This window comes from Telmatherina bonti, assembly GCF_933228915.1.
Source record: "Telmatherina bonti genome assembly, chromosome: 5".
Taxonomy (NCBI): domain Eukaryota; kingdom Metazoa; phylum Chordata; class Actinopteri; order Atheriniformes; family Telmatherinidae; genus Telmatherina; species Telmatherina bonti.
This window is the reverse complement of record NC_136623.1, coordinates 11,414,639-11,435,696: the sequence shown is the minus strand read 5'-3', so window position 1 is coordinate 11,435,696 and position 21,058 is coordinate 11,414,639. Positions and strand designations below refer to the sequence as shown.

The window sequence follows — 21,058 nt, the reverse complement described above, 5'->3', positions numbered from 1 at the left end:
TTATAGTATTATATCTTGAAGTACATCTTTGGAATTGTACATGTTGATCTGTCTTTCCTGTCCCCATCCCAACCAGTCGAGGCAGACGGCTGCCCTCCCTGAGCCGGGTTCTGCTGGAGGTTTTCTTCCTGTTAAAGGGGAGTTTTTTTCCTTCCCACTGTCGCCGCATGCATGCTCAGGATGGGGGATTGGATTGAACTCATGACTCGATGCAATCAGTTGGTTTCTATTATTGGATATGTATGAATTGGCTCGAAATGATGTGTATGTTGATTCATGTATGTAAAGTGCCCTGTGACAACATTGTTGTGAAGTGGCGCTATACAAATAAAGTTGAATTGAATCTTTATACATACTCTTTGTACTTGAACGTCAGCTCATTGAAATCATTTTACTCTCGGGATCAATGAGGTATTTCTGATTCTGATAAGCGGTAGCGCTGACATTCAATCGCCATTCCCAACTTTCAGGAAGCATGACTGCTTTTCTCTGACTTACAGCCTCTTTCTCGCGGTCCATAATCGTCTCAAGCTCCTCAAAGTGCCTCAGCTTGATCTCCAGCTTCTTCATCTGGGTCTCCACCAGCAGAGCAACCAGAGACTTGATCTTCCTCTCCTCCACTGCCGCCAAGTGCTGAGATGAAACAAAGTTGGCAAATAAGTACATAAAAACGTCAAACAGCTGTAACGTTATCTGGATACCATAATGTTAGAAGACTGTGTTCAACGTGCAGTCAGCTGACAGGTACGTAGAGGAAACATGGGACATTAACTAAAGCAGAAAAGGAAATGTCATGAAACAAGCTGTGTGCATAGGCCTCACTTTAGCCTTGGTGGCAGCAGATGCAAGGGCAGCAGCAGCTGCAGTGGCGATGTTTCCCTCTCCGATGTCAAGCTCCAGCTTCTTCCTCTTGTCCTCTCCTTCTTCTGTAGGTGCCTTCTCCTCCTTTTCCTTCTCTTTCTCCTGCTCTGACGATGAAGACGTCTCCATGGCTTCCTCCTTCTCTTTGTCTGATGGAGTTGAGAAATTTTTATCAAAAAGATTACGAAAGGGTTTCCAGTCGTCAGTACTGGTGGAAAAAGTAGCATTTCAGTCATTTTTAATTTTGTTTGATAAAAACCAAACTAAACAACACAGTTTTAAATGGGGAGGCCAACTCTTTAAGGATGCCTCTTCATAGTATTTTAAGTATTTTGTCAAACACTGATGACATCTGATATATTTCAAAGCAGATTTTCTGCCCTTTTTATAAATGAGGCAAGAACAATATGTTGTAAATTTTCCTTAATGTTTTTGTGAAACCTTTTTGTTTTACCTGCTTGAGGTGTCTTTTCCTCCCCTCCCTCTTCGTTCTCCTCTTCCCTCTCTGATGTCTCTGTTCCCTCTTTCTTGACATTTTCTGTTGTCTCCGTCTTGTCACTCTTCTCTGCAGACTCACTGGGTTTCTCCGCCTCATCCTTCAACTCAGCCTGAGCGATGATGATAAAGGTACAAACAGTAAGAGCCGATACCAGAGAAAGGAAAGACATGGCCGTAAAACTGACTACCTTACACTGCCGCACTCAGTTGGCTGCAGCATTTGCACGACGTTAATACAGACATAAATAATCAAATGAGTAATTTGACCAATAATCCGCCACACTACAGAAGAACAATAACAACTAAGCACAGGTAATTAATTATCCTGTCTTACTGGTTAATGCTGTTATGAACCGTGTATAGAATAATAGATACATTCCAATTACTTTGTCATTTGAACAAAGTGCTTGACACTTATACACTGGTGAAGAAGACATCAAACTCTAAGCATTCAAGCCGACCATGGCTACGGTTACATCGTGTTTTTTGATTCAGAACTAATAATTCAGAATTAAATAATCCGGAATGAACATTTTCTCCTACGAGTTTACATTAAAATAATAATCATGAATAAAGGTTTACATGAAACACGTCCTCATTTAATTCCTTTGGAGCTCCGATAGAGCTCCTTTAGAGTGGCGGGTTGGGAAGAGTTCTGATTAGACAGAGGGTGCACATGACGTATACCGGAAATAAACAAAGTTGGCTCACTGCTTCTCATCTTTTCACTCGTAACTTGTAAAAACTACATAATAAGTACCAGTTTCACCGCTATTTTTATTATAAATTTGAATTAGAACGACCAGAATTAACCTAGAGCGGAATTAAGGTTTACATGACAGAAGAATTAAATAGTTCGGAATTAAAAATGTGAATAAACCAGTCACTTACATCGGAATTAAGTGTTTACATGGTAGTTTTTCATCAGTTTAAAGTGGAATTAACTTTTATTATTCAGAATTAAACAGAAATTAAAACTTCCATGTAAACATATGGAGTATGAACATTAGGAATTAAAAAAAACAAAACAAAAAACATTACATTCAGGCACAAAACTCAAGTGCAAAACCAGGAAAGTAAGTGCAAATGTACACAAATGGAAAACTCACTGAAGATGTGAATCATAATTTGATGGCTGACAAAAAGCTGTTTAGCCTAAACAGCATATTTAATTTCTTTGGAAAACATAACTCATCTCAAATAGAATGATTAAAAAAAAAAAAAAAAAGCTCCTATCTGCTAATCTATGAGGATTACTCGATTTAAATCTGCTCTCTAAGGAGGAATTTAAGAGGCTTTCAAAAAATGTGATAAAGGCACCACTTTGTATTGAAACCCATCATTTGTAACAGCTTGTTGAGTCAACAAAAGTTACTCTTAAGCTACAAATACGCTTTTATTTGAATACAAATGTGATTAGCCTTCAGTAAAATGTGTATTTATGAAAGTGATATTTGACTTTTGCTAATAAAAGGCCAAATTAGTCATACACTGTACCTTTATTTTGAACTTAATTTAACATTTCCATTTTATAACCATTTCCAGTCAATTTCCGACATTATAATATATTGTTGTTATCGTAAGATATTATCTTGCTCAAAGAATGTCTGATCTTTTTATTGGATTTAATGGGAATTAAAATTTAAATTAATTTCCTGATTAAATACCTGATTTTTTCTGTCAATTCATTCTTTCATAAGTGAAATGTAAGCCTTTAAAATATGGATTATCAGAGAAGTGGTCTCACCTTATCAGCTTGCTGAGAGTCTGTGTCTGTGTCCATTTTTTCTGTCTCTGGTGTTTCTGCAAGAGACAAGTGATGAAGAACAAAAAATTATGTCATTTACTCACAAAACAAAAGTTATCTGAAGGGAATGCTGGTTTTGTGTGGCAGTCAGGAACATAAATCTCAAAAGTCTGACAAAAGAAAACTGAGAAAGAAATGTTTGATGTAAAATGCGGTTTTCTAAGACCAGACCCAAAGAAAGAGGTGCAAGTAAATGTACACATGTGACCACATAAAAAGACTGTTTACAGCTGAGAGTTAAATCCTGTTATAGGTGCACTTAAGCGTATGTTTAGGGCCAGAATATTGATTGTGTGCCAGACGAATGCTTCAGGCGAAGTAAGGCATGGAACACATTTAAGCTTATCGATCACCACTATGGTTTAAGAGAGTAATCATTCAGGCGTAACACATGGCCATTTTGAGGAATGTGTGTGTGTGTGTGTTAAAAAGTAAAAAGACAGTTTTTAAGAAAGCACAAAGCAATTTTAGGAGAAAACCAAAGGCAAATAGAGAGGGATGACCCAGTTTTCTTTTCCTCCCCTCCACCCACGCCTCTGCCCCATCTGCCACTGTTGTTTTAATCCACTGGTTACCACGGCAGTGAAAACACATCAATATCTCTGCACTGCTCAGTGCCTGCTGCTAAAACTCATGCATATCTCCTTCAAATGTCACGAGAGAGCGAGAGAGAGAGAGAGAGATCATCTCTGCTGATCATCTTTGCTGATTGTCCGATGAAGAATATTATTAGGCAAAAAAGAAAACATGAAAATAAAGATTGTCCAGTCATGTTTAGGCTTCAACATATTCTCTCACACAGCAGTAATCTGCATCTAAGAGGCCTCTCTGAGCCCAATGGTTTCCTCTTGACAACACGTCAATCTGCTGCCCTCCAGTGGCCGCACAAGCCACAAAAACCGACAGAGACTATGAACAAAGGCTGAATTTAGAGAGTGGAAACTTGCCAATGTTTCCTACCAAACCAGGTAACCAGAGGCTTAACAGAATGTCAAGCAGGGGGCGCATCGCTGCCAGAGCAACTTCAGACACAGCTCAGTTGCTTTATTGTGGATTCACTGGCTTTCATACACATTAAATCAGCAGGAGGGATTGTGCAAAGCATGTGGTTGTCAAGCAAACTCCAAAAAGGCTCTGACTGAGAAGGAGAAAGCAGTAAATCCAAACAAAAAAGATTTAATCTCTTAACTGTTTCAATGTGGGTATGTTCTACTTTGCATATAAAAAACAACAAGCACAACCTGGTCAATGACTAACATTAAGAGATTTTGAGTTAATATGGCTCAAATACACTTCCTGGTTTAACTGACTGTATAGACAGCAGGGTGACCAACGATGAAGTCAGACCTTCTGGCTTCATCTAAACTGAGACTTCGGTGGGATCACTGAGGACTGAAATTAATATTGTAGTATACTGAAAGAAATATAGAAAGAAATTTAGTTCCAGGGGTTGTTGTTCATGAATGGTATTAAGATACCTTACTCTCCCTGATCTGCTTTAGGTATTCCATCTTTTTACACAATAAAAATATTTTTCATAACAGTGTACCTACATCTTTTCTGATTTTACTCACCAGTCTTTTCTGGCTCCTCTGGTGCCGTCCCAGCTATACCACTGCTCTCCAGACCAAAGGTGGGGTCCACTTTGCCTGTGGTCTTTGCAGCGTCTTGCACCTTCTTGACATGAGCCTCCACCAACTCAGCTGGCACCTCTTCACGCACACGAGAGAACTCCTCTGCAAGAACAGAGAAATTTTCTTAACTTTCAGTTCTATGTATGGAGGAAATTATCCTACATATTATTAAATTATGTATTATGGGATTATTAAATCTTAGTCGTATCGAGATGTAAACATGGACCGTTCTGAATAAGAACAAAATTTGGATTAGCACAAGTGAAGCACTTGGCCAGTTCAGAGAATATTGAATTGAAAATTTGAATTTAAAAAAAGTTTATTTGATCATAATGAAATCTAAAAACAAAAACAAGAAAAAAAAAAGACATAAAAACAAAACATAGAAATAAAAGTTGACAAAACATTCAAAAGGAGTGGGTAGAAGCATAAGCTTATAAGAATACACAAGATGACTGTGGGGAAAAAAAAAACAGATCAGCATTTTCTGCATTAAAAACTAGCATGGAAGCACTTTGGCTGCCATAACATTGAACTATACATTTTGGAAACAACATAAACATGAAAGCACAACCGCACATTTCAAGCCAGGGAAGGACGAAAACATCAAGTTAAAACTGCAGCCAACCAGAGAACAATTAAAGATCTGCTATTAAATGTCATTCCAGCTAGGAAAGGACCAAGCAAATTACAAAAAAGGGCTTTTTTATGGGCCTTTGTGCCATCTGGTGTACTTTGGGGTCAAGATACAACATCCTGACACAGGGGTCACAACATGACCTAAAGCAGTGCTTCCCAAACTGGGGGGCACAGCATAAAACTTGGGAGTTTTGGCACTGGCCAAATTTGTAAAATTATCAAAGGGTAATAATGATGAATCAACAAGAGAGACTTCAGGTATTAAAAAAATAGAAGAGAATATGATGGAGCATTTCTGCTGCTGCTTGTCCAGGTAATGGTCAAGTAATGGTAATAATCACTGGTGGATAATGAAGGGACCACTTACAACATCACCTGGAGACTTTTCATCCTGAACACAAAGCCTGTAGGTTACTTTAGAAATAAACTACCCAACTATCATATACAGCAGAGTTAAAGGAGGATCCTTCTCATTGAAAACCCGGCTCACCTGAAGCAGTTTGCTGAGATTCCTGGTTTAAAATGTTTCACACCTTAGCAGAAGAATGGATAATAATTATAACCATGGTTAACTAATGCAGCCACGAAACTAATGACACATTTCTTAGTATGTTCCTTTGGTTCATGTGATGGGAGGGGACCCAAACATTATTGATACTGATGAAAAGGGGGCCCTGCCAAAAATGTTTGGGAACCACTGACCTAAACCAGAGTCAAGGTGTCATTTAAGAAACAAGGCATGATTGCTGCCACAGACTATTGTCCATCATCTCATGCTCAACAAAAATAAGCGGATGTTTGATTATATTGTTCATTAAACATAATAGGAATATTGCAGCTAGAACTGTCTGAATTTCTGTGACCAAGTAAGAATAAGCTTGTGAAGGCATTTATATAAAAATGCTGCTACAGAATCACTTTTGTTGTTCTTCTGGATTTCTTTATGCGAGGAAGAAAGTTGACAAATCTAACCTTTTAGTCAACTTGCTGCATATTTCATATTAGTTTTATGAAACATATTTAGGACAAATATTGTGAATTATGACAACAGCTTCATTAAAAAGTATTATTAGATCACATGTTGAGAAATAAAACCTAATTCTTTATACCAACACAAATACAAGATCCCATCATGACCATTTTATAGTCATATTACAACCCTCTGGTTCCAAAGCAAATCAAATCAGGTGCCCATAAATAGCTGAAAATTGACATTAAACTATTATTGGAAGAATTCATCTATTCATGCATTGCTCAAGACTTCACTGTTACTGCAGACAATCCTGACTGACCTAACTGTAGACACTTTAGCAATACAAGCCATCACCAGCTGCACTGACTGCATTTCTGATTTCATCCGGTCTCTGGTTTTCCCTCATGTAAAACTTGCATCTTCTCAACTTTGTTTCACATGATTTATTCATTGCTTCAACTTGGTATGAACCAATTTAAGTCTGCACAGTTCTACTGGTGAAAAATGTCTTATCAGGGAATAATTTATGTTAAAAATAACTAACAAATATATCTGCTCCCCCATGCATGTGATTTTTATTTAAAAAAGCTGTAACTGTGATTATTTACAGATATATCAGTGATCCCATATATCAGTGATAGACCAGCAGTCACAACATCTACTGTAAATAAAAAAAAAACCAAAAAAAAAAAAACGTATGACATCTAAGTTTGACTCTATGAAACTAAACTTAACCGATTCTTCCAATCTTCTTACCTAAGGCTGCCTTAGCAGCAGCTGATGCCACTCGGGGGTCCACTACAGAGGCCAGGAAAGCAACTGTGCTCATGACAGGGTTTCCAGACTGGCTGAATGGGATTGGCTGGTAGGCCAGAGGGCCTAGGGATGTCTCAGTGCTCTCCAGATATGGATCTTCAATGGGCAACCGTAAGAAGTGTAGAATACACTCATCTTGGGTGCGTGAACCGACATGCTCCGACACTTTGTTCCAGTCATCTTTGTACATCTCGAGGGCCTGGTAAGTGAGCAAACATGACATAGAAAAACATGTATTTCAAAAATAAATGAAATGGTGGGGATGGGAGGTGGGGGGTCATTTAAGGAGTGTAAGAGTTCTTAAACACCAAGCAGATAATTTACCATGAGGAACGTTTGTATTTATTTCCCTCTCATGTTATTAAAATTGGCATCTGGTCTGTCAGCGTCTGCGCTCACACTGCTTTCCCGTTCAGTGCATCACGTCCGTGTAAAGTAGGATTTATAGGCCTAATGCTGAAAATGACTACACTGCCTACATGGTGTATTAATATTTTATCTGGTTTACTTATTTAATAGCTGCAATTGCTCTGCTATTGTCTTTTTTTTATGATGCGCTTTAGTACAAGCTGCAGGAGACTTTGTCTGAATTTGCACATGCCATGTTTTGTTTGCTTCACTTCCATTTACTAAGCAGATTTTTTTGGTTTTCCGACACGGCATCAGTATAGTTTAGAACAACACATCTCTTCATGCTCCTATTGGATGATTTGAAGAAACTTGTATACAACTGAATCATGATCAACATAACTTTCTGACTTATTTCTGATCGTGGCTATTTTTGGTTGCAAGTACATAACAATGTAGCATTCTGGGATTGCTGGAATTCACTGGGGTTTATGAAGCTCACCTCCAACAGAAGCAAAGTCTCCTGTTCAGTCCACTCTCTGGTGGTGGTGACTGGTTTACCTTGCTGGGAAAAGAAAAAGAAACACCAGTTACTATTAGTAGGGAGAATAAGAAGCAACTGAAGCAGACTAGAAAGCTCATGTTTTTGGCCTTTTTTCCTGTGTGTACCTGCTTTATATTCATTTATATGATGCAGCCAGCATCATACAGTTTTGGATGAAAAATCGTGTTGAGAATGCTGAACAAACTGTATACTCACCTTGGTGTTTTTCTTGTTGTATAGGTCGGGGCGGAGGCCAAAGTTCTGCAGGTCAATCGGTTTGTCTTTGCTTTTATCTACAAAGTTAGGCATAGGCTGCGGCGGAGGAATCTGCAGAGACACATCACAGAGTGTCATTTTAGACCCAATGCAGACGTTTTCATTAGGTTTTATTACTTTGCCATTTAAGCTGTCACCAAAATCCTGTGTTCATGAATTAATTACTTCTACAGGAACTTATAAAAGTGTTAAGTATTCACAAGAAAGCATTTGTAAGAGAGTTACCCATTTGTATTTGTGGGCTAGACTGCTGGCAAAATAAGCAAAATGAGGATGTTGTGTCACTTTTTAAGAAACATGGTAAAAACGTGTTTTCACAAGTCAAAAGCTCAACAAACAATTCATGATAAAAATTAAACTCAGCTTCACTCTGCAGTATTTCATCTTCTCACCACTACATTGCATGATATAATTCCTTTGTATTTTTTCATCGAGTTGGCTTTACCGTAGGGGGGCGGTGGTTGAGGGGCATGAGTCCAGAGGGTGTGTCAGCCAGCACAGTGAAATGAGGTGTTGGTGGGGGACCCATGGGCAACGGGCGACTCTCAGAATCCACTTGGTAGTTCACCAAACCCCACTGCTCCAGGAACGCATGAACCCTGAAGATGAAACAGCAAGAACATAAAACTCTTTTTTTTTCTGATTTTCAGATTCATCTCATGTCATTTATAAAACTTTTTTTTTCATGTTTCCAAAACATTTTTCTGAATCCAATTTTTGGTATTTTCAGGGTTGAATAGTTTCCAATTCAATCTTTAAAATGTATTTCACTGACTGAGTACCTCGACTCCAGGAATTCCTTCAAAGCCCAAAATCTTGCAATGATGTATATTAGATTTGTTATTTTAAAAAACAAACAAACAGGTAATCTGGTAATAAGTTAACACACCTCATGATGGCACAGACGTCCCCGGTCAGGTTCCTGCGGCATGAGGTGGAGGTGAGGTACTCCTGGGGATTTAGCCGATATGTGTCAATCATGAAGTTTCGGTAGGCCAGGTATCTGTTCAGGAATGCAGAAGAATCCAAATAAGATTAAATGGTGGTAACTGTGCAAGTCTGTGGCAACACATAGAAAAATGACTGTTCTGACTGTGCGGCTGGTGCAATGGGTATAAATAAACTCACATTTCTGGAGTTTTGGACTTGTTCTTCCCATTGAAGAACTCAGGCAAGGCTCTCCTCTCAATCTCATGAATGCTTACAAGAGGAAAATTAAAAAATTATATAAACCCAAAATCCTCTTATGATCCAAACACAAGGTGGCAAGAGCCAGAAGTTTCCATGACAACAAAAAAAACAAAAGAGCTTTATATCAAAATTGTGACGAGTCGTGACGAGAGGATTTTTCACTGCATCCAAACTTACCAGTTATAGTCAAACCAAGCAGCGTAACTGGGGATGATGATGTGGTGGGTCTGTTCAGTCACATTGTCCTCACCAGCATCCATCAGCCGGTTGATGTCTCCTTTGCTTTGTTCTTCGTCATCCTGCTCACAAACAAAGGAAGTTGTGATGTGAGATGCCAGACGCTGGATATGAAATCCAAAATGGTTAATGGCTGTCAGCCATTTAACATGAACACACACACTTATAGTCAGAACACTTGTGTTGAACAACATCATAGCATCGTGTCATAAGATCCTCCTTGTCACTGCGTTAGTTACACTAGACTGCCCTAATACACCTGATTTTAAGAAAGTCAGTCAGATTTTAAGACATGTTAAAGAATAACAACAAACCAAAACAAAAAGTGGTGAAAAAAAATGAATTTTTGCCTGCTGTGTCTCACCTCAAAGACATCATGGATATGATCAAATGCCCTTTAGACTTCAACAAAAACTGAAAACAGGCTTTTTAGCATTAACCAACGTCCACCAGTGAGACAAATGTCACACTAATCTGTGCAGGAAAGCCACCCCATGATAACTGGTATAACTGTGTCAATGAGAGTTCCTGTCTTTGTCCTAAACGCAGCTGTTTGAAAAATAAAGTGAAACTCACTTACATACATCACTTAGCAATGTTTGATATAATAACAGACTAAGATCGGTCATCTTACCTTTCCACCAGACAGCACAGAGTCATCTTCCATGTCATCTGAAATAAATAAAAACAGTCTTTAGTTGGCATTAAATGTCTAATACATCTGAACATCCATCAGCTCATTCAGATTATAACTAAGGACATAAATCTGCCAAAAGATACAAACCTAAGTCTGCCACATTCCCTCCCTTGATTGGAGTATTCTCACTGTCTTTCTTTGAATTTGCTGTGCATGAGGCAAAACAAAGAGAAGGATAAATCAAATGAAACAGTGAAGGGGAGAAAAACAAATCAGTGACAGTATAATTCATCCGAGGCAATGCAGGCATTAACAGACACTTCTGCAAAAAAGGGACACTAAAATAGAGCGAGTTTGTGTGTGCGTGAGCTGGAGAGAAAGGATTTTTTTTTCTTCGCTAAAGTGGGACATCACAAATGGGACTTGGTCCAAAAGAGTATTTTTAGTGTGGATTGTGTGTTTGGGTTAAAGGGAATCTTAATCATACAGTTCAAGGGGGGAAAAAACATCCTCAGGCTGTGGGAGTTGAGAGGGTTTTCCTGATGCTAAGCGGTTCAAACTATTATGCTGCAGTGTACAATACTTGCAAAGGTAGTCCCATATACCACAGTACAACTAAAAAGGAAATGTAAAATAAAGAATAGGACAAAAGTAGATTTTAAAGAATGGGCAAAAATGTATGCGCAAGTTTGTAAGCCTGAATACAGAGCCTTAATCATACAATAATTAGGCTTGATAAGATTTAAATATATTGCACATATATAATTGGCTGCAAACAGCTGGAAGTACAGAGAGCAGGCTTATATGGTGGTCATTTTAATATTTTATGTACAAAGTTTGGCTCATTGTCACGGAATTCTGAATCATTATTATGTGGCTCAATCAATCAATTTGTACTGCAAACATAATATGTGTTTTTGTTCTTCAGTTTTAAGATACAATATGATCAAAATGCCATTGACTAAGAATTAAATATGTATTCATGCACAGAACAAAGAATGATTTTAGTTTGGGATACACTCAAATAAAAAAAAAAAAAGTGTTATTTTCCTGCTGCTCTTATTTAAATTTTCACAACACGCCTGTGTGGAGTAAAAAGGAAGTTTCATGGATACACATATGCTACCTTTAGAACGGATGTCATTACATTTTTGTGCTAGACCAGGGGTACTCAATTCGGTCCTACGAGGCCGCATTTCAACAGGTTTTCCATGTATTCCTGCTTCAACACACCTGAATCAAATTAAATGGATCTAACAGCCTATCAGGTTCAGCACAATGACTCATTCATTTGAGTCAGCTGTGTTGGAGCACAGCAAACATGTTGGATTGCAGCCCTCATAGGAATGAATTGAGTAATCATGTCCTGGACCAGTCCTGATTAAAAACATTATTGGTCAAAACTTGGCAATTACCAGGCCAAAATATTTTGGAATTTGCAGATACAAATAGTTTTACTTACATACAATTTTGTCCAGTATAGCAACTGGTTAATTCATCAGCTAACTCAAAGATCTGTTACAATTTAAATCCAGCAGCTTCTCCACATGCACAGTAGTACTGAAATGTTCATGAGCCGTTTCACAGCAGCAGCAGCAGCATTAAAGAATGCAAATATCCACAACATTTTCTCATGAGATGTTCCAGAAAACCACCAGAAAAAATCTCCAAACCATCAGCAGGTGAAGTAATGGAAAAATGAGTGCACATCTGTGTTGGTGAGCGTTTATCCATTTTGCTGACCTTTAGGCAGTTCTCCACACTAATATAGATACAGACAGAAATATACAGTCCATAATATGGGGGGAAAAAAAAAAAAGGAGTTTTAACAACTATTTTTAGTGTGTTCAGCATCACGTTGTCTCTTGTGTTCTCTACACAATCGCTTCTGCACTCCTCCACCCTCACATTTCCAGCCAGGAGAGCACATTTCCAGCAGAAAGCTCTGCCTGTTGTGGTTTTTTACAATCATAAACTTGTCGGAAATTTTTCTGAAATTATCGAGTGAGGTAAACAGCTTCTAAGTGTGGGTATCACTTCTATAATTTTCTGTGTTATCGCAATAATATTACATCCCAAACATTTGTTTATAGACGTCTAAAGTTTAAATACATTTAAAAAAAAAAAAAAAAAAAGCTATTTTAGAATTATGTTCATTATTAATGTAATAACACACAATCTTGACATGTTAAACCAAACTGTCCATCCTAACTTGTTAAAAAAGGACGGTTTGGTTTAACAGTGGTCATGCCAGATTAAAAACGGGAACCATCTTGTTATACTATGTTTTCCAGTACGTACCACTCTTGGACATGCTGCCCTCCTCCATGCTGGCACCAGCCGAGGAGTCATCCAAGTCCTTTGTGAGGTCCTCCTCCGTGTCTTCTTCGTCTCCTCCTCTGTGGCCCCGTCGCTTCCAGTATGGCCCTGGGTTCCTTCGACAAATAAATTCTGTTAAAGGCGACTGGAAACTAGGGCTGCACAATTAATTAATTAACTAATTAATTTTCAAATGACTATTTAAAAAAAAAAAAGAAAAGAAAAAAAAAAGACCACAAATGTACCACATTTCGGACTGGGACATCACCTGCATAAAAACAAGCGCTCCCTCTTTCTCCCTCAACAAATGACAACGGCAGATCCTTACATCACACGACGCAGATGCCGGCTGGTAGGAAAAAACTTGGTGACTTTTTTTTTGTTAAAAGCGAGTAGAGACAAATCTAGCGACTTCTCCTGGAGTTATTGGAGACATTTCTGGTGTTCTGGCGACTGACTTGAAAGCACATATTGTTTAGCAATGACTGTCAAGAACAAGCAGCGGGAGCCTCTCCCCGTAATAAAGCACTCCCAGCCGGTCAGAGGAGCAGAGAGGACACTTGCACAAGTCCGCGTGAACAGTCAAAATGAATAGTGCATGTGCAAATCCACCGCTGATCCCTCCCTGGCTTACAGAGTGGGATGTAAATTGACATCATTTCCGTTGACTCTGTTTTGGTCCATTTAGATTGTTTATGTCCAGTTTAAACTGTCTATCCAGTAAGTAGTTTAAAAAGTTATGTTGTTGCCAACATATGTTCATGTTTTACTTTGACTGAAAATAAATCAAAAGTAAGAAAATGACAAAAAACGAACAACAAAAAAAACAAAGTAACTTTGCCAAAGTTTCTCTTTTGGGTCGCTTTGCTGGTCCAAAGTAAAGAAAGAAGCTATTGGCTGTTCTAAAAGTCACTAAAAGTGGCTGAATGACGTCATTGCCTAATTTGCATAATTGTCCATATGCGTATATATATGCTGTAGGAGAGAGGAATAATGTTGTGGGAGAAACAAAAGGTGAGTCAAAACCACCCTAAAAATGTTTAGTACTATGAATAAACTTTTTCTGTTATTTATTTTTTTTTTTGCCATTGAAATAGACTATCACCTTAAAAAGTAGATTTTGAATACCTTAAGACCCACGTTGCATAAATCACTTTTGTCCTCCATTGTTAAATGTCAGAATATCAAATCTAACCAAAGGACTGTTGTGTGAAATTTCTAGCTTCATGTCCAACCCTTCTGTTTATATTTTAGGAAACGTACCTACCTCTCATCACCTTATGCACAGAAAAAATATTGTTAAAAAAGTTACCATTAAAAAGGTTGTGTGTGTAAGAGAAGACAAGAGAGACATTTATTGTTTTTATGTTCAGTGTCAGCTGTTGATGTGCCGGTAATACATGCAATAAATATTTATATTGGTAAACAATCGTGAGAGAATCGTGATCTCAATTCTAAGCAGAAAAAAATCATGATTCTCATTTTATGCAGAATCATGCAACCCGACTGGAGACATTTGCACAATGTAGAGAATTTCTTTGTGTGATTAATCATGTGGGGGGGGAGAAACTGATTTTGTTCAGCTGCTTCTAAATTTAGGTGTGACACAGGAAAAAATATGTTCAAGTTTAAGCAACGCTTACACAAATTTAAAAACACATTTCTGGATTTAATCAAGTTGGCCTTCTTACCCCTTCTTTCCTCCTTTCTTGCGGGATTCGGCAGGAGTGCTGGGTGGCGAGGGCGAGCGTCTCCTCTTCTTGCTGGCAGAGTTGGCCTTGCGCTCCTTGCGATCAGGTGTACGGGAAGACTGATCAGACAAACCCCGTGTAGCGCAGGGAGCGAGGGATGGAGGATGAGAGAAAGAGCCGCAGAATGAGAGGATGGAACGGTCGCACACACAAGGAGGGGAAGCGGTGGGAGAAGGACAGCAGGGAAGGGGGGGGATGCCTTGGTGGGTGGTGGAGGAGACAACCAGGGTTCACTGTCCTTTTTCAGAAAAGCTTCTCTTTTACACAAACCTCTAGATTACTTTGGTGGTACATACCTTAACTAGTCTGACAGTAAGTTTCTGGTTGGTCACCAAATTTCTGTGATCTTTTTTCAAAAATCCAAATTACATTTATAGTCTCCTCATTCAAGTTATCTAAGTTAATGATGCTGGAACGCGCCAGCACATTTCCAGATAGCATCAGCAACAAAGCCAAGACCAAAACATTTACATTGTTCTGGAAAAGTTCAACGGAACTTTATGTGGCCGCTGCTGGCCTCTAAAATCTGTAATGTGGAGGGGAAAAAAAAAAAAAGCTTTCACTGCAGTTTACCAGCATTTTGTCTGATTTCTAAATCCACAAATCAGATAAAACATGAACAGGAACCCTGAAATCCAGTGGAAGGAGACAAAGTGTGAGGAAAGGATCAGAAAAGGATGAGCAACAGACTGGAGCCAGACATGGAAGGAGGAAGACAACGAAGCACAATACACAAAGCAAAGCCACGCAATCTTGCAGCACAAACATCCTCTCATGCAAAAGCATCTCAAGCAAAATACATCATCAGTACTAAAAAAAAAATTCAACATTGGACAAGTTTTAGAGTTATGCCTTTGATAATATATCTAAAGATTTAATTTTCTAGTGTTTACATTAATAATTTACGAAGTTGGACACAAACAGATGAGTTACTGAAAACAACTTAAGTTCATAATTAAACGTTAAAACTTAAGACAAACATCAGAAACGTGCAGCACCAAAGCCTACCTCTTCCTCTTTGGGGAGGATCTTGCGCCGGAAGCTGATTGGCTTCTTGTTCTCATCCACTTCATAGTCTTCCTCATTCATCCATTCATTGAAGGCATCTGTGTCGGAAACCCACTTGGCATGCACCTGATCAGGAAGTTAATGGGTCAACAAGGTTGTCCTTACAATTATTCTCATAGTACTTTTAATGGTTTATTAAACATTAATTATCAAAATGGCTCATGTTGTGAATTTGGACTGATGCTCTGATCTCCCTTTGTTTCAGGTAGATTGGGTCTCTACTCTTATTTTTTTTAGGGTTACAAGAAGGGGAAAATACTGAAAACGGTTCAATTCTTTAACTATAAATATTAGTAACATTCTTTAGGAAATGTTCATCAGGCAAGCAACTATGTCACAGTGACATGCTGATAAAAATAGATATGCAGACAGCACCAAATAAGAACCACAATAATAATAATAATAAAATGGAAAAAGATTTTTTTTTAAAAAGTGAGAGGTCAGAACAAAAACACACTTTTACCATTGTGGACATACAATGTAAGAACATTCATCACACGCAATAGAAAAGTAAATAGAAAACAAGTATATTTGTCACATAAAAACCAGTCAGATCCTGATAAAACTCAACATTAATTTAGTTTTTAGTCCAAACAGTCTCACTTGATGAATGTTCTGTATCTTCTATACTCACATCGACTTGTTATTTTCTTTAGAAGGAAAAATCCTTTGATTTTTAAAAATTATTTCATATGTTAGTTGCTTAATTCCATGCCAACTCATTTGTTTTTTAAAAAGAAAAAAACATTTTAGGTTTAAGATCTAAAAAAATGGCAGCTAATCCCCACTCACCTTCCAGGGTCTGTCAGTGCTGGGAGGGTCTTCCACATCTGCGTCCACCTCACTGGCCGATACCCAGGTGTCATAGCTACCAGGACAAAGACAACCACAGGTCAGAGATCAGCAAAAGAATGAGAGGATACAGCAAGACAAACAAGTATCAGAACATTTCTAGGATTTCTATTTTTGTGTTACTTTATCATCATAAATGTTAGAGCAGTGACAATATGCTTTTGTCCCGATTCGATTTGATTCCAATTTTTTGGGTGCCGATTCGATTTAAATTGCGATTCTCACAATTCTTCAATATTGCTGATTTTTGTAGATTAAAAACAAAAAAAAAATGTGCAAAACGTTTTTTTGCTCGTCATTTTTCATGACTTCAATTAGGAAAAAAACAACACAGTAGCCAGACCATCATTCTGCTGCTATAATGCCCAAGAAGACAAGTAAAAAGATCAATAAAAATAAAATTTACAAAAATTTTACAATGAATTATTTTTATTTAAAAAAAAAAAAAAAAAAGATTTTTCAACAAAAAAATTTATCTTAAAATTGTAAAGCAAAAAATCCCGATATTTGATTTTTTTTTTTATTCGATTTTCCCACCCCTAATAAATACCCACTGAATGACTTCAACACAATAGTACTTCAAACACTCAAAATGATGAGGCGAGAATAAAACACCTCTCTACGCTCCTTCCTGCTCACCTGTCTGGGTAGAGGCCCCAGTGGACGAGCACCTGCTTGTCTTTCCTCATAACAGGACGCAGCCATTCATCTGAAAGAGCAAAATCAAATATCTCAACAATGACAGAAAAAAATTCACATTTTCTATCACTGATAGCAAAAGCACCAAGTTGTGCATTCATTTGCCACTTTATGGCATCTGTTATAACATAAAAGTTCATTTTGATGCATTTTGAAAACATTCAGATAGTTATTTTGCACCTAAAGTTAGTTTCATTTTGTTAGGATGGAAAATGCGAACAAAGGAAAACGAGGAAATAAACCATCTTCGTAAGAAACCGCTTTATCTGTTAATTATAAGCATTTTCAACCAACCTTCCTCTTGCTGAGTCAGAGAAGGGTAAATGTGATGCGTGGCCTTTGCCTTATCCTCAGTGATGGATCCCTGGAGAGAATACAAGTTAAAAGTGAATTAACACCAAAAGACACAAATATAAACTGACACAACTCTTTTTTTTTCTGTTTTAAGCTCACCTGGTGCCTTTTGATGATGTCTTTGAGCTTACTAGCCTGTTTCTGTTCTACGTCCGGCGATAAAAAGACGATGGGTCGAGTCAGACAGTTGTTCTACAAGTCAAGAAAAAAAAAAACCCCATCAGAATCAGATATAACTTTAACAAAACAAACACGTTCACTGCTATTTACACAGATATTTTACAAGGTAAAAAGGGTTTTCCTTTTTTAATCTACAAGTAGAACTATTACAAATAGATATAATACATGGAAAGCATTTACAATCAGCAACCTGTGTTTAGACTCATTTCCTCATACCTGGACCAGGTTCTTCTCTACATTTAAGAACATTTCCACATTCCTGTCCATCCGGGAGGGATTCTGCAGGTCAAATCGTCGCCTAAGAGTGGTTTAAAGAGAGGACAACAAAATATCATGAGCTATGACAATACCAGCTTGTGAAACTTCCATGCACAAACAAAATACTAGGCAAGGGGGTTACACTGGGGTCAAGACCAACTCTGTTAACTGATGTAAACCATAAAAATAAACTCACCAGCCCTGCTCACTCTTAAACTTGTAAACTGATCCCAAGATGTGACAGAGAGCACCTCCAGCCTTGAAATCCAGGAAACACTTCGCCTGAAGGGGAAAAATGAACAATTACTATGTCATGTCTTGACACTTGAAGGTGCAACTCTGATAGTAGCTGAAGGTTTTCCAAAGAGTTAAAAACTTGTCTTTACAGGCAGCTTGGTAAGAGCAGGATTGTTGACCCGGCGTCCAAACGCATCTTCCTGGAATTGCAGGAGCTGGACCACAAGGCCAGCCAAGGATTTACTGGATGGGGAGTCATTCTGGACATACTGGGACAAAAGAGAGTAAAAAAAAGCATTCATTAGGGCACATAAGTGCACAATTTCTATCAACAACAAATATTCAATTTACAAATGACATTGCTGTTACTTGAACTGTAACACTGTGCAGCAAAAGCTTATAAATCAGCAATAATTCAGCATGAAAAGGCATTGTTTTAGTTCATGCACTACCACATAAGATCAGAAAAGAATGTTAATCTAAACAGTATCTATGTGTCAAAGTAGGGACAACCATTTATGCAATGATTAAGACATTCAAATGATCACGATCCACAAAAAATTAAGCTTGATTGTGTCTTAGTAATTATACCTAGGGTTTTTACTTGCACCCAAGGACAGCTTACTATATACTGTGAAATGGATTTAAGAAAAGATTTAAGATTTGTGCCAATGACTGCTAATAGGGAGTGATTTGTTGTTTCTGCAAACCTATTCAAAAATATGGTTTTCTTTTAGCTATAGTATGACCTAATACATGACTGTATTCAGTCAGTGTTGCGAGTTCCAAGATGTAAAAAAATGCTTCCTACTGCATACACAGCACATGGAAAAACAAAACTCTGTCTTAATTATAGCTGTTTGTCTATGTGCTATCCTGGTTAAAAAGTATCTGGATGTAGACAACCTTCATTGTCAAGGATTTTTGTTTGTTTTAATGAAACTAAACAATTCGCTTTGGGGTTTTTATTCATGAACATGGGAGAAACAGTCTTTGTTAGCTAACTTTGTGGGCTAGTGGAGCTGAAGCTGTTAGGTATGCAGCTGAGTTGACAAAACTAAAAGTAGACATACACATAATATAAATGTACCTACACAAAGCGCATTCTGATCTGATTGTTGTTTATTTTATAGCAATAAATGATCTAAGAGGAGATATAAGGCTATCGGGGTTCTGCATTACTTTACCGTCCGCTTTCTGAGGCCTGGTGTCGTACAAACTATAGTTATGGTTAATCTTTTGGTAAAAACAAGTTATGCATGTTTTTTCTGTTTAATTGTGGCCGCATTGTACATCTGCTTTACGTCTGGTGATTTGTAAACAACTGTGTGGTGTTGTTAGCTACACTAAGAAACTATTAGCACGCTAACCACGAGCTGGCTAATTAGTAAACAGATTCGCTTAAGAAAAGTTAGTCCTTCAAAATTGTGATATATTTTATAAAGACATACCTTAATGCTGACTAAAATATAAAAGCACAAGTGCATCCTTGTGAAAAACTAATCTTTCCGTAGCTGTGTGCGACTAAAGCTAAGTGAGATGGTAGTGCTCCATTGTGCTAGAGACGCGGGCCTTTCATACAAATCAATGGAGCAGCTAGCTCACCTTCTTGTAGTGCTTTCCGATCCACAGTCGCACCGTTTCCAAATGTGATATGGTTTCTGAACTTTCCCAGAATTTCGTAGAAGGACCACCGTCTTTTTTTCGTCCCACCACGTTTCCACCGCCCACCGGGCCAGTGGCTGGTCCGCCTGAACCCGTTCCGCCTGCCGTTGTCGCCGCCGTCGCCATTATGTGTTTAGTTCGCTGCGTTGTCTTTCTCCTCCACGGCGTCCCTCAGCGTGCAAGTTTTCAAATGACTTTGCGCAGCCGCAAATGTGTTGACACATTTCAAGTCTCGCGAGATTTTTATTTATTTATTTATTTATTTGTTTGTTTGTTTATTTGTTTATTTATTTATTTATTCCCCTTTTCAATTATTTTGGATTTTTTCGGTTACACTGTTACAAAAGTTACTTGATGAGCATCTTTGTTTTGAAGACAAGGCAAGGCAAGTTTATTTATATAGCGCATTTAATGTAAAAACAATTCAAACTTAAAGTTCAATTTAAAAGTCTTATTTTTTTATCATCTGTTTGCTTCAGTTGTGTTGGTTTTTTTCTTCATGTCAAAATTTAGTTTTTTCAGTGAAGTGGTGTTAAGTAATTCTTTTTTTGTTGATTTTTTTTTAATTTTATTTTTTTTTTATAAAACAACACATTTATTTATTTATTCCTCTTTTCAGTTGCTTTGGATTATTTTTTTGTTACACTATATTACAATAGCTGTAGCTCAGGAGGAAGAGAAGTTGTCTTTCAACTTGAATGTTGGGTGATCTATTCCAGGCTTCCCCTGACTGAACCCCAAATTGTCCCCCGATGTGCCTATCTGGGTATATACGTACGCCACTTTGGATAAAAGCGTCTGCTAAATGACTGTAGAATAGAATAGTTACTTGATGAGCTTGTTTGTTTTCTTATGTTAATTCTAAAGACAAGGCAAGGCAAGTTTATTTATATAGCACATTTAATATAAAAACAATTCAAACTTAAAGTTCAATTTAAAAGTCTGTTTAGTATTTTATCATCTATTTGCTTCAGTTGTGTTGGTTTTTTTCTTCATATTAAAATTGTGTGTTCTCAATTAAGAGGTGCAAAGTAATTTTTTGTTGTTGTTGCTTTGTTTTTTTTTGTTTTTTTTATACAACATTTATTCAACATCATATCTGACTTGGAGGCTGTAATTTGCTTATCATTTTGCTGTTATTTCCTCAAGTTACCAATTCATGTTCTGTGTCAGTAATAAGTGATGCAGTACAAAAAGCTACCAGCTACAGGCAA

The 21,058-nt window shown here is 37.7% G+C and overlaps 1 protein-coding gene across 1 annotated transcript in view; it reads right to left on the bottom strand.

Annotated features, from left to right (window-relative positions):
* smarcc1a (SWI/SNF related BAF chromatin remodeling complex subunit C1a) overlaps positions 1–20,002 on the bottom strand; it is a 28,687-nt gene extending 8,685 nt beyond the window's left edge. The window contains 25 exon segments of the mRNA XM_079240414.1: positions 499–633; positions 823–1,010; positions 1,316–1,469; positions 3,107–3,162; positions 4,741–4,902; positions 7,169–7,427; positions 8,079–8,141; positions 8,337–8,447; positions 8,842–8,995; positions 9,286–9,399; positions 9,525–9,596; positions 9,765–9,886; positions 10,459–10,496; positions 10,609–10,668; positions 12,763–12,896; positions 14,472–14,590; positions 15,540–15,665; positions 16,392–16,467; positions 17,091–17,160; positions 17,445–17,514; positions 17,604–17,696; positions 17,901–17,982; positions 18,139–18,224; positions 18,329–18,448; positions 19,785–20,002. Of these exon segments, the coding sequence (XP_079096540.1) occupies positions 499–633; positions 823–1,010; positions 1,316–1,469; positions 3,107–3,162; positions 4,741–4,902; positions 7,169–7,427; positions 8,079–8,141; positions 8,337–8,447; positions 8,842–8,995; positions 9,286–9,399; positions 9,525–9,596; positions 9,765–9,886; positions 10,459–10,496; positions 10,609–10,668; positions 12,763–12,896; positions 14,472–14,590; positions 15,540–15,665; positions 16,392–16,467; positions 17,091–17,160; positions 17,445–17,514; positions 17,604–17,696; positions 17,901–17,982; positions 18,139–18,224; positions 18,329–18,448; positions 19,785–19,970 (2,850 nt within the window). The 5' untranslated portion in view covers positions 19,971–20,002.
* Between the last annotated feature and the right edge of the window lie 1,056 nt (positions 20,003–21,058).